This window comes from Elgaria multicarinata, chromosome 11, assembly GCF_023053635.1.
Source record: "Elgaria multicarinata webbii isolate HBS135686 ecotype San Diego chromosome 11, rElgMul1.1.pri, whole genome shotgun sequence".
NCBI lineage: Eukaryota > Metazoa > Chordata > Lepidosauria > Squamata > Anguidae > Elgaria > Elgaria multicarinata.
Window position 1 is genome coordinate 37,531,012 of NC_086181.1, and position 17,027 is coordinate 37,548,038.

General features: G+C 46.7%; 1 protein-coding gene across 1 annotated transcript in view; it reads left to right on the top strand.

Annotated features, from left to right (window-relative positions):
- The first annotated feature begins 11,128 nt into the window (after positions 1–11,128).
- NFATC4 (nuclear factor of activated T cells 4) overlaps positions 11,129–17,027 on the top strand; it is a 29,227-nt gene continuing 23,328 nt past the window's right edge. The window contains exon 1 of the mRNA XM_063137938.1: positions 11,129–11,226. Coding sequence (XP_062994008.1) covers positions 11,130–11,226 — 97 coding nt within the window. The 5' untranslated portion in view covers position 11,129. The remainder of the gene's footprint in view (positions 11,227–17,027) is intronic.

Consider the following 17,027-nt stretch of genomic DNA (forward strand, 5'->3'; position numbering starts at 1 on the left):
CCCACCCACTCACCCACGCAAGGAGGATATCTGTCCCTATGGCGATAAAGCAAGGGGGCTACGAAGTGGGTGGGTGGAGATGTTGGGGTGGGGCTTTAAACCAGATCTTGAACTGCAGGTTGCCAACTTTTTAACCGGCCCCTGCAGCTGTGCCCCCTTTCACGTCGCTTTGATCTGCACCGCCCTGAGCTCGTATTTGCAACCCTCTGTCACGCCAGGCAACGCTTCAGCCGGCTGGCTGCTTGCCGCAGTTCTGTTAACGCGACTGAACTCCAGGACCTGTTCCCATCATCTCTCTATGTGTGATGTTCAGAGGTGAGCGCCGACCTTTCCGCCAGCCCCAAACGGCACGCAGGACAGGGAGACCATCGGCAGAAGTAGAGGGTGGCGAGGGACGGATCTTTCGAGAGAAGGGCAGGCCTCTAAGGGCGCGACTCCAGGCATGTTTACACAGGGGAAAAAAGACTCACAACTCCCAGCCAGCCTGGGGTGTGCTGGGAGTTGTAGGGACTTTTTTTTTCTAACCTTAAAAGGACGGACGGACACACACACAGAAAGAGAAGAACTGCCTGGCTGTTGAGGAAGGAGGGCACAAAAATCAAATGTCGCCGTGCCGAAGCAAAACAAAGAATTTTGTGGCACCTTAAAAGACTCACAAATTAATTATGGTGCAATTATGGACTACAGTCCACTTCCGGAGATGGTCAAAGTGTTACCCCAAGGTGGCATATATATATATGCATCGGTGTAGAGGGAGGAAAAAGCGTAGGCACTGAGACCTAGGGAAATACAATGCAACGCTAAATAAATAAATAAAAATGCAAATTGTTAGCAAGCTATACACCTCAATTTTCGCTAGAGGGTAGCAAACGGTAGGAAGTCCGGCCGTTTTCATGGTTGGTTGTTTATTTATTTATAGCAAGTTTGGAGAAGCTGTGGTTCTCCAGATGCGGGTGGACTCCAACTCCCATCAGCCCCAAGCAGCATGGAGAAAGGTCAGGGTGACGGGTATTGATATTCGAACAACTTCTGGAGGGACACTGGGTGCCCACTCCTATTTTATGGGCTCCCCCTGCCCTAATAAATTGAAACTAGCAATTTGAGATTCCTGCAGGCAGTGTGTATTTGGAGTTTAATTTTGGTAATTCCCAGGCACCCGATTTCCACCCCCTCCTTTCACTTAAGGCCTGGCAGTTGTGTTTGATGTTCTTCTAAAATAAGGGGAAATTTCACACATCTACCCCAAATGAAAACAACAAAGACCATTCCTTTCATCAGAGGGCAGTAAGCATGTACGTGATTTTTTAATATATATATACACACAGCATACTGCCTTGTTTCCACACTCCTACATGTCTTTATCTTCATTCCTTCTCTTCAGTGTTGTTGTTTTAAATTTAGAAACAACAAAAGAATCTAGTGGCACCTTAAAGACTTGACACATTTATTCTGGCATAAGCATTTATGGACAGCGTAGGGTGACCTACAGGACAGGGCTCCTGTATCTTTAACAGTTGTATTGAAAAGGGAATTTCAGCAGGTGTCATTTGTATATATGGGGAACCTGGTGAAATTTCCTCTTCATCCCAACAGTTAAAGCTGCAGGTGCCCTGCCCTCTTTTAAATCTGGTCACTCTAGTATAGCTCCTGCAGCTTTAACTGTTGTGATGAAGAGGGGATTTCACCAGGTTCTCCATATACACAAATAACACCTGCTGAAATTCCCTTTTCAATACAACTGTTAAAGATACAGGAGCCCTGTCCTCCTTTTCATATGGTCACCCTAGGACAGCGTGTCTTTCATCAGATGCAAAATAAAGAGCTCCCCATGGGCTCAGTTCTGTTTACGCTGGACATCAATGGCCTCTGACTTAAAAACCCTGTCCAGCCATCATAGAGGGACGGGGTGTGAAGAAAGGCATTCTACACATGCCCAGAGTTAGCGCTTTCTAGCATCGTGATTTCCTGTTTTCTGGAGTTTGAACTGTGGCACGTCACGTCTATCAGTGGTAGCAATGTAAAACCTCCATGTTTAGAAGCAGTATGGCTTTGAATAGCAGTCGCTGGGGCAAACAGCAGGGTAGGGCTATTGCTTTCGTGCCCTTCTTGTGGGCATTTGAAATGTGAACACTGTCTTCCAGCTTCGCACAGTGAAGCTGACGGACTTTGTGATGAGAATTTTTTTTTTTTAAGGACAAGTTTAGTGAGACCGTTTAGCATCACCCTAAAAAGAGGAAACACATCACCCAAAAAGAGATGATTTACATAGCATTTGCGTATGTAAATATGTAGGTGCACATTTAGAAAGAATAACTGTTACTTAAATAGAAGTACAAGACAACTCGCCATAGTGGAGAAGACTGATAAAGTGGTAATAGGCATCTCCAAGGTTTTTCTTTTCTTTGTTGGCTTTAAATTGAACTTGGACTGGGCAGCCTGTCCAATTCAGGACCCCTTCAAATAGAGGACTGCTCTCTGCCAGCTCTGCAAAATGAAGGACTGCTCTCTGTGAAAGAGGACACCTGGGCAGCCTAGACAAGATTTACATTCATTTATTCATTTCATTTATTTTATTTATATCCTGCCTTTTTTCCCCCTCCAAGGAACCCAAGGCAGTGTACATAATCCCTCCTCCTCTCCATTTTATCCTCATAACAACAACCCTGTGAGGTAGGCTGGGCTGAGAGTCTGTGACTGACCCAGAGTCACCTAGTGGGTTTCCATGACCGAGGGGACTAGAACCCGGATCTCCTGACTCCCAGTCCAACACTTTAACCACTACACCACACTGGCTCTCAAATACTGGCCACGTTGCACACATTAACTCATTCTTGTTGCAAATGATCAGGGTTGTATAAACATTTTTCCCTAGTTGGGAACCGCTGCGTTACCCCAAACGGGAATGATATGTGCGTGTGTGGAATGTTTCCCCCTCTCTCCATAGTGTACAAACGCTTTGAGGCCCATAGACTGGCAAAGGTTCTTCCAGATCCAACTTCTGCTCCATTGCTGGCAGGATTCGCTCCACCGCTGCTCAGCCTTGACATTCAGAGCACAGGTGGTACTGAAGCAATGTTCTCACCAGGCTCCGAGCCTGGAATTTTGTTGCAAAGGGACGGAGGGGACTCATCACGGAAGAGACAGAATATGAATGTAGGTATCCTCATATGGGTAGAATGCAGCTTGCATTTTGCCATTTTATCTCTACAAGTAAAACGGACTAGAAGGCCAGGAAATCCCTCGGGGCAGGGGGGAATGCCAGAAGTGGCCACTCTTCTCTCTCTCTCTCTCTCTCTCTCTCTCTCTCTCTCTCTCTCTCTTTTTCATCCCCATCATGGCATGCTGGGTGGGGAGATTTAAAGCTCTCATCCCAGCGCGCAATGATTGAGATTAAAATGGGCCCTCTCCACCCCTCAGCTGAGCGGCAGTGATCAGCCAAGGAGTTGAGAAGGCCTGGTTTTGATCTCCAATGTGGCTGCTGGTTGAGAGGGTTTAAAACCATTCCTTCCAGTGTGCTGCGATACACATTAAAACTGTGCTGGGTGGGTGGGGAGGAGAGGACATGGTCTGGAGAGTGCTGCCTAGGGTGACCATATGAAAAGGAGGACAGGGTTCCTGTATCTTTAACAGTTGCATAGAAAAGGGAATTTCAGCAGGTGTCCTTTGTATATATGGGGAACCTGGTGAAATTCCCTCTTCCTCACAACAGTTAAAGCTGCAGGAGCCCTGCCCTCTTTTGTATCTGGTCACTGTAGTATAGCTCTTGCAGCATTAACTGTTGTGGTGAAGAGGGGATTTCACCTGGTGCTGCATGCATACAAATGACACTGGCTAAAATTCCCTTTGGAATACAACTGTTAAAGATACAGGAGTCCTGTCCTCCTTTCCATATGGTCACCCTTCCTAATAGCCCTAGTAAGGCCCCAATGTCCTCTTCCAATGTTTAAAGATGGTGGTGGGGGTGATTTCTACACGACGATGCCTTGGAAGGTCGCAACATGGAAGGTCGATGCCTTGGAAGGTCGCTCAAAAGCTCGCAGCATCGCTACTGTGAGGCTATGCCAATAAAGGTAGATGAGGCAGGAGGGAGTGCAGCCAACTGGCCATAAAAGTTCACCCCCTGCCCTGCGTTCCTGCACTTTCCATCATCAACAACAAAAGACTCAGCCTCTCTTTCCAGTAGCCAATTTTGCAACGCCCACTGGATAACCCAGAGCAAAAGTAAAAGTCGCCATAAATCGGCACTTTGAAAACGCGCAGTTTGGGAGGAGAATCCTGATGTGGCTGCAATTTCGTGGCTGCACCATTTAAACAACAAAGTGCCAGTGTGCAGCCGCTACAAGATTATTAGAGTGTATAGACACTCTCCCTCCCCCCTGAATACGAATTATATTTTAAAGCAGAGATAGAGAACCTGCAGCCTTGCAGATATTGTTGGACTCCTACTCCCATTGCCCAGATCATGCTGGCTGAGACTGATGGGACTTGGAGTTCAACCACATATGGTTCCTTACCTGTTTTGAAGAAATATATGAGAAATGACTAGATGTGTGTGGCCAGACTGTGCTGTGGAATGCCTCCGCAAGTGAAGGGACAAGAACTGAGAAACTTTCCAAATCGAAGAAAGGCAAAACATGGAGGAGCGATTTTGTGGATTTGCCTGCTACTCACAGCGAGACAGAAAGTTCAACTGAGGAAATGTTACAGGGATGGACCCCGGGGAAGTAAAATAAAATAAAATAGGGAGTTACACCAATTTGGATATTAGAAGAAGAAGAAGGGACAGTTCGTACTTTTCTTCCTGGCTCAATGGAAGGAAAAGGGTTGGAGACAGGAATGAGGGATTTAAGGGAGGCTCATAATGTCTCCGGATTATGTATCCGTAGGGGGACCCCTTTCAAAGCTGGACGCTGCTCTTTCCTCCAAAGATATTTAGAACAGCTTTTCTTTCTTTCTAGCTGTCAGCAAAGCATGTGGTGGAAGCCCAGGGATTGCCTGGCGTGTAAAAAAAAAAAAAGTAGGAAAGGAAAAAGGGAGGGGGGAATCTAACCGAGAAGCCGTTTCCATGGCTGGCTGGTGGAGACGGGAGATTTTATGGAGAAGACAGACAGATGTTGGACTCGGAAACAGACGTCAGGGAGGGCTGGAAGGGCTCGATTGGTTGGGCCCTGAAAGATGGAAGGGGGGAATTAAAAACAAACAAACCAACTTTGGGGGTGGCTCAGTGAAGTTCTGAAAGTCCTGCTCCGAGGAGCTCCGAGGAAAAGATTTCAATCTGGGCCCACCCTTGCAGCGCAGTGCTTCAGCCTCCCTAAGTCTGCATGCTAAAAGATGGATGGTTTTGATTAAGTTAATGAAAAGGGGGCGGGGGGGAGAAGAACGCATGCTCTGGCTGGGGACACGGCTCTGTTTTGCAAAGGCCCCATGCGTCACGCTCCCTCGTGGGTCATGGAAATGAGAAACGGGAGAATGTTAACCTCTTGGAGTTTGGACTGCTGGGGAAATGTAGTGAGACGCCATGGGTAGGAACTGTGAGCAGCCCCATGGGTCTTTGAATAGAGGCTGGGAGAGCAGGGTTGGGGTGGGCGGGCGTGAATGTAATATAGGAATGTAAGAAGAGCTACCATGCTTGATCTGATCAAGGTCTCTCTAGTCCAGCGTTCTGTTCACACAGTGGACAACCAGCTGCCCTTGGGAAACCCATAAGCAGGGGACTGTCTAAACGTCGCCTTTGCCCCACAGTGGCTCCGAATCGGCGCTGCGTTGATTATATGACGCAGCCGCCGATGTGGGGCAAATCAACAAAGCTGTGCAGATAAAAAGTCGGGGACTCACCCTGACTTTTTACACTGGAGTGAGGTCACTGTGGCTCTTCCGCCATCTAACCTCGTTCCCGCATCGCTTGGGGACGTTTCAGGCAGATGGCAACCGATGAAGCCAGGCAGGGGCAGGGGCAGCAAGCTGAATGGCCATCAGAAAGCCCGTGCTGCCTCCTGCCATCAAGATTAGCCGCTGCTATGCCACAGCAGCAAAAGCATGGGGTTTAGCGGTGGTGCAGCAGCCATCTGGCGCCATGAAGCCATCCTCCAGGACATGAGTGTAACAGCATCCTCCCACTTGTGTTCCCTGACAACTGGTGTAAATAGGCAAACTGCATCTGATCCTGCAGGTAGCTTAAAGCGATAGACAAAAAAGAAAACCACTCTTACCTCATTGACAGGACTGGTGCTACCATAGAGGCCACTTAGGCGGCCACCTAGAGCCCCAAGCTAAGAGGGGCGTCGGGCGCAGCGTAGCACTCACACGCGTTGGCTGTGAGCTGGCCCGAGGATTCAGCTGGGCCTGGGCGGGCGAGATGGCGCCTCGCACCCGCCCGGCCGAAGCAAAGCCAGGGACGCTGGGGTGGGGGTAGGGTGGCTCCACGTTCGGACTTCTGGAACGTGCCTGGAAGAGAGAGAAAGAATGTATGGGTGCATGGGGTCTTTGAGTGAATGCATGTGTTCATGCGTGCATTTGTTTGGAATGAGTGATGCTGAGTGTGTGTGTGAGTTGTGGGGGGGATGATTTGGAGGTGATATTCCTATTAAATAATGCATTTTAGACCCATAGACATTCCTTTCCAATTCATTTGCTATAATTGGCATGACGTATTTCTTGCACTTTAAAATAAATTTAGCAGTTTCAAGTTTTGTGCTTCTTATTTTTTTCCAGGAAACATGTTCTTAAAAATCAAAGTTGACTTTTTTTTTTGGGGGGGGGGGGGCGGTTTGAAAGTAGCTCACCTTGCCTAGGGCGCAAAATACTCTGGCACCGGCCCTGCTCATTGACATAGCAATACTTAATGACAAATATGTCGTAGAAAAGGAAGAGGAAAACAGAGAAGAATATACACCACTGACCATGGAAGCTAAAGAACTATGGCAACAGGAAAAAGTTACAATTATTCTGTTAGTCGCAGCAGTCACTGGCATCACATCATTATAAACTGAGCCTACCAAAATACATCCACACCAGCATACTTAAAACATGCTTGATAGTCATGAAATTCCTGAATCAGTAAAAGACAGCATGACTTGGGAAAGCCCGTCACGTCAGCCAATAAAAAACCACAATGAGTGAGAAAAGAGAGATAATTTATTTTATTTTATTTATTTTATTACATTTATATACCGCCCCACAGCTGAAGCTCTCTGGGCGGTTCACAAAAGCTAAAAACAGTAAACATTAAAAATATACAAATTTAAAAACCATCAGAGTTTTTACAAAACAATAGTATAAAAACAGCAGCATCCATTTAAAACAACAATTCTGGGGTCCATTAAAAAACAAACTTAACATTAAATGCCTTTAAATGCCTGGGAGAAGAGGAAAGTCTTGACCTGGCGCCTGAAAGATAACAATGTTGGGGCCAGGCGAGCCTCATCGGGGAGATCATTCCACAGTCGGGGGGCCACCACCGAAAAACCCCTCTCCCTTGTTGCCATCCTCTGAGCTTCCCTCGGTGTAGGCACTCGGAGGAGGACCCTAGATGTTGAGCGCAGTGTACAGGTAGGTTCATGTCATGTTTATTATTATTATTATTATTATTATTATTATTATTATTAATAATAATAATAATAATAATAATAATAATAATAATAATCCACCTCTAGGCACGTGCAGAGTGCATTTTGAACCCTGTTTTACCACAGACTGCTCCTAAACTCCTGGCAGGGCTTCTTTGACAAATGGTGCAGTGTCCAGGGAAATTCTTACTGCAGTAGTGTCCACCAACAGTCACAGGGTCAAGGTTCTATAATGCAGTCTGTTGTCATTGAACTGCTTCCCACAACAAGGGCAAATTTCTCTAGTGTAGCTCATGGAACTCCATGCTCCTCCCCTCAAAAAACCCAGTAGTGTAAACATTGGTGTTTGAAGCCCAAAGTTTGTAAGGTGTCCCATGATCAGTTACGAATTTTGCTGTTTTGACTGGGTTGATTCCATCCCACACACTAATGGGTGGTTCAGGACTTGACAAAAGGATGTCAATAGCCTTTAATAACTGGGGATGCTTTTCTTAATAGCCTGGAAGTCCTGCTCCTCTGCCTTTGGAATGTGACACAGATCTGTGCGAGTGGGTGGGGCAGTGAAACCTTTTATATAGCCTTTGAAACTACAGATAGGCAGCTGTGAGAGATGGCAGCTGTGAGTCAACCTGGGCTAGATGCATTATGCGGGTGGGTGGTGTGGTGGTCTAGGCAGTATTCCTGCTCGAGAATTTCATTCAAGATATTTATGTTTTGTTATAATTTTTGTGAATCGCCCAGAGAGCTTTGGCTATTGTGTTATATAGAAATGTAATAAATAAATATTGCTGCCTCCTATAGCTGTCTATTGCTTCCTATAAGTTCGGCTTGGTGATTTGTAAATAAAAGCAATATTAATTACAAAGAAAACCTGCCCATCCCAGTACTTTCTCTCATCCACAAGAAAATGGACCTGGATGCATTACTCCAGAATTTATCCATCACTCAGAGCACTTAGCAGAATCAACACCCTCTTCTGCAAGATTTTTTATTCCCCTCCCTCATTTCATACCTTACTACAGCTATGTCTGTTACCAAACCTAAGAAAATGTAACAGGGAGAAAAAGATCATATATTAGTTTCCTGATTACCCATCAATCCTCTATCCTCCCCTACCTTTGCTGTTTACCTTGTGTTGAATTTTAAACTGAAAGCTTTCCCTACTATATTCTGTAAAGCACCTCCTACACTTATTATCATCATAATAAAATGTAAGTTGTAAATGCCTGCTGGTTCCACTGTTAGTGGGGGCTCAAAGCAGAGTTGCCAACTCTTTAAATAAAACCAATTCTGTGACCTGAGTAAGACCCAAAGTGGGCTGTGGTTCCAGGCCGGGACTTGAGCCGAGCACTTTCAGCAGGGCACAGAGTTTTGGTGGATCTGGGCCAAAGCTGACTTTAAAGAAACTTGTCACAGCAAGTAGTCTCAAAGCAAGTAAGTACACATACAAAAAACTGTTTGTTTGTTTTTTCCTGGTCAATGTTAATCCTCACTCCAGAAGAGTTTCTCTGAACATATGCAGAGTGCCACATTCAAAACTCACATGTCTACATTTGAGGGGTTGGTTGAGCAGAATATTGAACTGGGACAGCTTTTGCCAACCTGATACACTCCAGCTGTGTTGGACTACAGCTCCCATTGTCTTCCAGCCAGCATGGTCATTAGACATGCTGACTAGAAATGATGGGAGCTATAGTCCAACACAGCCAGAGGGCACCAGGTTTGGGGAAGATGGACCAGGACCAGGACCAGGGAGACCAGGGTTCAAATCCCACACTGGGACATGAAGCACTCTGTGTGGGTGCCCTTGGCCCAGCCACTGTCTCTCACACTAATCTACCTCGCAGGGTTGTTATGAGGATGGAGTGGGGAAACAGCTGCTTGAATCCCTTGGGTGAAGGGGAGGTTTAAAACAGAATGAATTTAAAAGCAGCTTCTAGGGGCTCCTCTAAATGAGTGATTTATTGCTTGCTTATGATAGTCCACTCCTGGAAATTTTCAAGTTGATTTCATGACATCGTCAACAACCAGGATGTCTCCCGCAGAATGCTCTGGAACTCCCAGGATAAAATGGACCACTTTTAAAATGGTAATAGCCAGGAAACAGCAGGATCTTTCACCACTAGGCAGTGCTGTCTCAATAGAATTCAATTGAGGGGAAGTATTCTATTCACCCCTCTTCTTGCCCCTCTCCTCCCATGTAATGAAACCTGTAACAATTGCACCAAAAAACCAGGAAGCATAAAAGCCATGGATAAACAATGCAATTTCCCTTAATGTAGCAATGCTCTCGATTTCTCTCTCTCTCTCTCTTTTTTGCAAATTAACTACTGGAACCTGTCTTCTGAATTAAGATGGAGAAGATATCCCCTGGATCAGCCTTCCCCGACTAGGTGCCCTCTAGCTATGTTAAGACTACAACTTCAATCTTTATCTGCTATTATTAATGTTTATTTTTTTTATATAGCACCATCAATGTACATGGTGCTGTGGCCAACGGCTGAGAGAGACTGAGTTGCAGACTGTCGAACAGGTCTGCAAGGTGGCACCAGTGCCAGGAAGGCTGTTCTACAGTAACCCCAGTCTACTGCTTCTGATGTAGTTTGAAAAAGGGTGGGAATCAACCCAGTCTACTGCGTCAGATGTGGAGTTTGCAAAAGGGGGGGATCAATCCAGTCTACTGCGTCTGATGCGGAGTTTGCACAGGGGGTTGGGGGTGGAAATCACCCAATCTGCACGGGGGGGGGGGAATCATCCCAGTCTGCCGTTTCTGATACAGAGTTTGCACAGGGAACAAGCAAACACACATCCCAGTCTACTGCTTCCGATGCGGAGTTTGCACAGGCAGGAGCCGGGACCCATTTCTTTTGTGCGCCGATATGGGAAGCAGGGGAATGTGGTCGGGCTCCATTACCCCTCCCTGCCTTAGGCGGAGGCATGCAAACTATACGCTATAATCACGGCTAATAGTAGTTTAGCTCTCATTGACTACAACGCGTCCCTCTGCCTTTAAGTGCCTGCCTGGGCGTGTCCAACCTCCCATAAAAAGCAGCCGGAGGAGGGCGGGCCTCCGTGGGCCGCCTCCCCATAGGCTCCAGGTAGGCTGTACCATCTGGAAGGACGAGAAGGGGGTGGTCGAGATTTCTTCTTCCTGGCGGGGAGCGGGGCTTAGAGAACAGCCCAGTTCACATTCTCCCCCCCTCCCCACGCCGCCCGGTGGGTGTGGCTTAATCTGACATATGGGGGCATGGGTTTGGGGTTGCTGTTCTTTTTTTAAAAAAATATATATCCCAAGAGCCAATCAGAAGCGAGAAGGGGAGTGGGAGGGGGGAGTTGGAGGAGAGGGAAAAGTTTGTTTGGGAAAAGTTTCTCCCCCCTTTTAATTGCTTAAATATTAAAGGGAGAAAAAAAGGTAGACGGCACGGAAAGAGGGATTGAGTGAAACGGGGGGAGCATCTCCCCCCCTTCTTCTCTTCCGGGCCCCCCAGTTCTATATATTTTTGCGGGGTGGGGAGGCCACCTTATTAGGCTCTGTCCATCCCCAGCACACACAAACTAAAAAAGATGGGTGCAGCAAACTGTGAAGATGAGGATTTAGAATTCAAGCTGATCTTTGGAGAAGAAGAAAAAGACCCACCAGTTATGGGGGTCCCCCTGGAAGGTGAGATGGGGGGCCTGCTGTTTACTATGGGGGGGGCTACCTTGTCCTTGGTTGCAAAGGGGAGCTATGTTAAGATCTATTGAGGGCAATAGAAAGGGGAAAATGTGTTTGGGGGGCGGGTCTGATACGCCTTGGAAGTTGTTTCCTCCTTTTATTTTTTTACGAGCAGAGATGGTCTGATCATATGCGCCTGCGACTGCCGGAGAGTGAGAAATTAAAATCCTAAATCATATAGCCTACGCCAATAAGTTAACAATCTTCGCGATCCTTTTTTTTAAAGACGGGTGTTGCGTTTCTTCCCATGCTGTCAAGGAAAGTGTGTTTGTGCAAGCGTAAAAGACCGGATTGGACTGCAGTTTCATGTGCATCCTACGCATTTAAGGACAAATTATGTTTGCCAACTTCTGGATTGCACAGAACTCTGTGTTGAAGGGTGTTTTTTTTTTTTTTTTGTAGCCTTGAGTCACCCCTCCCCAAACTGATAAACTACTTACCCTCTTATAGAATATATGAAAAAAATGTGGTGTTACATAGAGTTTATGCGTGGAGGCTAGGAGGCTATGAACTCGAAAGTTTTGGATTCAAATATGAATTCATTGGCAGATCACTTTGAAGGGACCCGTGATCTCTTAGCCTGGGCTAAAGTGTGTTTAATGGTTGCCTACCCTATAGGGTTGTTGTAAAGTTCTCTTCATCTATTTTGGCGGTGATGAGACTCACTCTTACCCTCCACACCCAAATCCCTGGCCTGTTTGGGCAATATATGGCACAGTATTAATGGTGGTAGATGGTGGACAGAACTGTGTTTTAGGGAGAGTGTATGTGGTCACAGATGATGTAAAATACCCAAGAAGTTTGACATAGATTGTTATAAATCCAGTTTCTGCAACCCTTTCAATTGGTTTCTCTCATAGAAAATCACAGTTATTTACTCATACCCACAAATAACACAAGTGAAATTAAAATCCATTTCTGATATTTAGGAACTACTTGGCTGACGCCAAAGGTATCTAAATATTCTCTTGCTTGCAGTGGCCACATACCACAACAGACGTTAATTTCTGAGGGACTAGCACCAAAATCACAAACATTTCTATGATCCTCAACAGGAATCGGACAAATTGTTGAATTTCCACAGCTTTTTTTCTTCTTCTTTTTTAAAATGTCATGAATCTGTCTCTTGTGGGCAGTCTCTGACATTTTCTCTCTCTATTCGAAAGCCAAACCTCCCCCCTCTCACACCCCCTCCCAATGAAAATTCACTCCAGAATATCTTGCAGAGGGGTCGTGGTGTTTTGCTGCAACAGACTATAGGGCATTGCAGCAGTTTTAACACATTTATGGGGATGTGAGCATTTCTTGGCCAAAACCCACTCTCTCACATGCTTGAAGTGGTCACGTCAGAAGAAGAACTTAAAACTCAAAATATCACATTTGGAAATCCAAGCTTTGAATCCCAAAATGGAAAAATGTGGGTTGCGTGACATGGATTTCCACATGCATATTTGAAAAATGAGAATGGGAGAGGGGGTGGGGGGAGAGAATACTTCCCCTTTCTCTGGCATTTTGTTTCAAATCAAGTTTGTAATTCAACCCCCACCCGCATCTCCGCCACCCTCCATCCCTGTCTCAGGAACTCTTGTGGGAACATTCCTGGCCCTGTAGCCCCTTCTGGTTTTGAGCGGGGAGGGGGTTCAGCTGGATGTAAACTTGCAGCCCCCAAATATCCACACCCTGGCTGAGGGCACTGCTGTGAGGAAGTTGGCAGCCCCGTGCGAGCCAGCCCCTGAGGCGGAGGTAGGAAACTGGGTTTTTTTCCAACGAGAAAGGTCAAACCGTCTCTGGGCAGGCGGCGTCTGGTTCAAATGAAATCCAGATGGGGACTGAGAGGGCCTCGGGATCCCACAGAATTCAGCCCCTCTAGACTGGCTTCAGTCCAGGACCTTCAAATCCTGGGTGGAGGGGAGCTTGCGGGTTGGGGGGACTGGGGGGAGAGAAATGGCAGCAAGTCGGAAAAGGCGGTGGGGTGGGTGCGCAGGCCTGCCTCTCAGCATACGGTTTCAACTAGTTGCCTGCAACAGTGCAATTTTCCTTTTCGTCTTTTGGCTTAGGCCCTGTTTCCTCGGCAACGGGGGTCCCTGCCAGTGGAGCCTGGGGCTTTGGGAAATGGCCCTTTAATTGGGTTCAGATGGCAGCCCCTCCCTGACAGTCTCCCCCCTCCTCTCCAGCACACTCCCCCCCCCATCCCCATCCCAATCCTGGGTTTGTCTCTGGCCCACAAAACAGGGTGGAGGCCTAGAGAGGATTGGGTCAAAATCAGGGGAAGTTTTTAAAGCCCCTTTTCTTTGCCAAACTTTCCAAAATTATTTGTCTCAAAGGCGAGGGGAGTCTTCGGTCTTCCCCCCTTCCCACTCCTAGCTCAGTGGCAAGACAGTGGCCATCCTGCTTCCTGTACTAGGCTTTGGAGCATGGGAGGAGGAACTCGTGGACCCCCTGGATGTTGTGGAGTTCCAACGCCCATCAGCCCGAGCTGGCACGGCTGATGATCCAGGAATATGGGAGTTGCGGTTCAACAACATCTGGTCTGCTGCACATTCCTCACTCCTGTAGAGCAAAAGACACGAGAACATAGGTCTGTCTGGTCTTAGTATCCTGTTTCCGATGGTGGTCAGTCTGATTCTTCTGGAAAGCTTGCAAGCAGGGCATGACTACAACAGCCTGCTTTATTTGTCCCAAACACCTGCCATTCCAAGATACACTGCCTCTGGACATGGAGGTTCCATTTAGTTACGCAACAGTGTCCTAACAAGACATTGCAAGACAGTTTCCTCTTAGGGCATCTAATGCAGTTTTATCAACTCTGATTCGCGTTGTCTCTGCAGGGTCTTGTGCAGAGGTTTTCCTCAACACCTGCTACCCAAGCCTCTTTTTTTTCTCTCTCTCGAAGATGCCAGGGAAAGAAGCGGGGTGGCTTCTGCATGCGGAGTATGTGATCTCCTGCCATCCCAGTTCTCCTTCCCCCAATAGCTCTGACCTAGCTTGTAGCCATCCTCTGGTCTTTAGAGGTAGACTCCTTCTAAACCTGGAGGTTCTACCTAGCTAAGGTGGGTTTGTTGTGGGGCATCTCTCCAGTCTTGGCCGGGAGATATAATTGCCAGCTTTTCGCCTTGCCAGATAGGCTGGAACAACCCAACTCTGGGGTGGTGAGTGAAGTCAAAAGATTGACAAGAGAGAGGGCCTTTTCAGTAGTGACCCCTCCTCCTCCTCAACTTCTGACTGGAACATTTTCCCCGGTGAGGCTTGCCTGGTGCCAGCGTTGTATTCTTTTCAGCATCAGGTTAATACTTTTCTCTAATTCCAGGCGTTTGTGGGTTTTTTATGTATGAGTTGTTTTGCTTATGGTTCTGGTGTTTTAGTTACCTTATGTTTTGGTATTTTCTTGAAAAAGTTGTAGCTTTTTCATTGGTATGTTTTGAATAACATTTTTGTAAGATACCTTGGGTCTTTTTTAAGAGAAAAGTGTTGTTGATGATGATGATGTATTGCCAGTGGGGAAACAAATTTCATCCCAAATTACCTCGAGTAGAAGTGACAAGTTTATCAAGAAAATTGTGTTGTGGGGTGAAAAATCACACCTTGGTTTGGGATGTCTTTATTTATTCCTTAACACTTCTATGCTGCCTCAGGTGCTTAGGGCTACATAGAAAGTCCGTCCCACACACACATCCATCCATCCATTATCCTTGGAAAAACTGTCAACTCTGAGAAAGAGGGAGTAGCTAGCAGCAGAAGGTCAGACAGTGAGCTCCGTGGCTGAATGGCGATCTGAATCTGGGCCTCTCTGAACCTGGTGCAACACTGTGGATAATGGAAGGTATAGTCCAACAAACTGGAGGTCGCCAGATTAGAGAAGGGCGCCCACAATAGCTCACCAGGGATTGTGGATCCCACATTTTTCTGGAATGGCTACCAAAATCTGAGCACAAGCCCCGGCTTGTATTTAGCGTAGAGGTGAAGGGGCAGAGCTGCAAGCCAGGAACATAAGAAGACCCTTGCAGGATTAGACCAAGGGTCTGTCTAATCCAGCATCCTGTTCACACAGTGATCAACCAGCTTTCGACCAGGGACCCACAAGTAGGACACTGGTACAACAGCACCGTCCTACCCATGTTCCCCAGCATCTGCTGTACAGAAGCTTTCTGCCTGTGATACTGGAGGTGGCACTTAGCCGTCAGGACTAGTAGCCATTGATAGCCTCTTCTTCCAGGAATTTATCCACCCCCCTTTGAAAGCCATCCAAATTGGTGGCCATCTCCACATCTTGGGGTAGCGAATTCCATAATTTAACTATACACTGTGTGAAGAAGTCCTTCCTTTTATTTGTCTAGAATCTCCCAGCAACCAGCTTCATGGGATGACCCCACTGGGTTCTAGCATTATGGGAGAAGGAGAAAATGTCTCTATATCCACATTCTCCACACCATGCCTCATTTTGTACACCTCTATCATGTCTCCCCTTAGCCTCCTTCGTCACCCCCCCACAAGCTAAACAATCCCAGCTGTTGTAACCTTGCCTCATAGGAGAGATGCTCCAGGCTTGATCATTTTAGTTGCCTATTTTCTGCACTTTTTCCAGCCTTGGGTTCAATTCAGCCACAAACTCAGTTTGTCTCTCAGTCCTTCCAGCTGTAATATGGGCATAAAACTAGTGACTTATTTTGGTTTCTAGCCTGCAACCAACATGCCCCGTCCTGCTTTCCAGCATTGATAATTTCCTATCATTCCCTCCCACGCAAACACTGGGCATATCGCACATGCTTTCCTGCAGCGATGCCTTCGATGAGCACCAGAAAGGTTGCTGCTCATTCGCGCTGAACGGCGGCAACATAGCGCTGGGTTTGGGGAGGCTACAATGACTGGTTTAGGGGGAGGGGGATGTCTGGCGTGGTAGGCGCAGCTGGGATGGTGAGTCGCGATGTGGAAAAGTGGCAGCTGTTTAGCCGCCAGGGCTTACTCCCTGGTGAGAGAACAGATGATGACCAGAGGTGGGTAGGGGGCATGAAAAAAAAAACACGCTTAAAATTAGAAACAGGTTTCAGGGCTGGTTGTAGGACATGGAGGAAGAAGGAAAGAACAATAGAACAAATCAAGTTTAATCTTTCTTCCCCACTGCCTTCTAAATATGTTGATCCAAATATTTGTTCTATGGAAAACGAATCTCTCCTTTATTTGACTTTTTTTTTGGATGTGTTGCGGGTGGTTTTTCTAACCAATGATTTAGGCCCGTCTGACAGGGCTCAGTTCTTAGCTTCGTTACATTTTTTTAAAAATAAAAATAAAAATGCCGTGAGCACAAAGTTGGATCCTTCCAACGTTCTTTCTGTGTAATCTAAAAATCTCCTTCCCACACCTCTGTTTGGGTCGTTGGCCTTGATTGTTGTCGCTCACTCTTGAATTGATTGATCAGGCCACATTTTTGGCATAACAAGAGTCAGCTACTGCTAGCTGTGGAGAGGGGAAGGAAGCACAATTTACCTCTCCCACCCTCCTGACTGCTGGCAATTTTTCTCAGCTCCTGGCTTTGCTCATGCACTGTGTATACTCATGCAGTGTGTGTGTGTATATGTGTGTGTGCGTACGTGCCAAAGGTAGAGTGGGCAGGCCGGCCCAAAATATGGTTACTATCCATATGAAGCCTACTCAAAAGTAATAAGGACAAGCTGCTCAGAAGTAAGCAGGACTAAAACACTCAGCAGCGTTTTCAGATAGTCTGCATATGTACTCACAAGTAAGCAGGATGA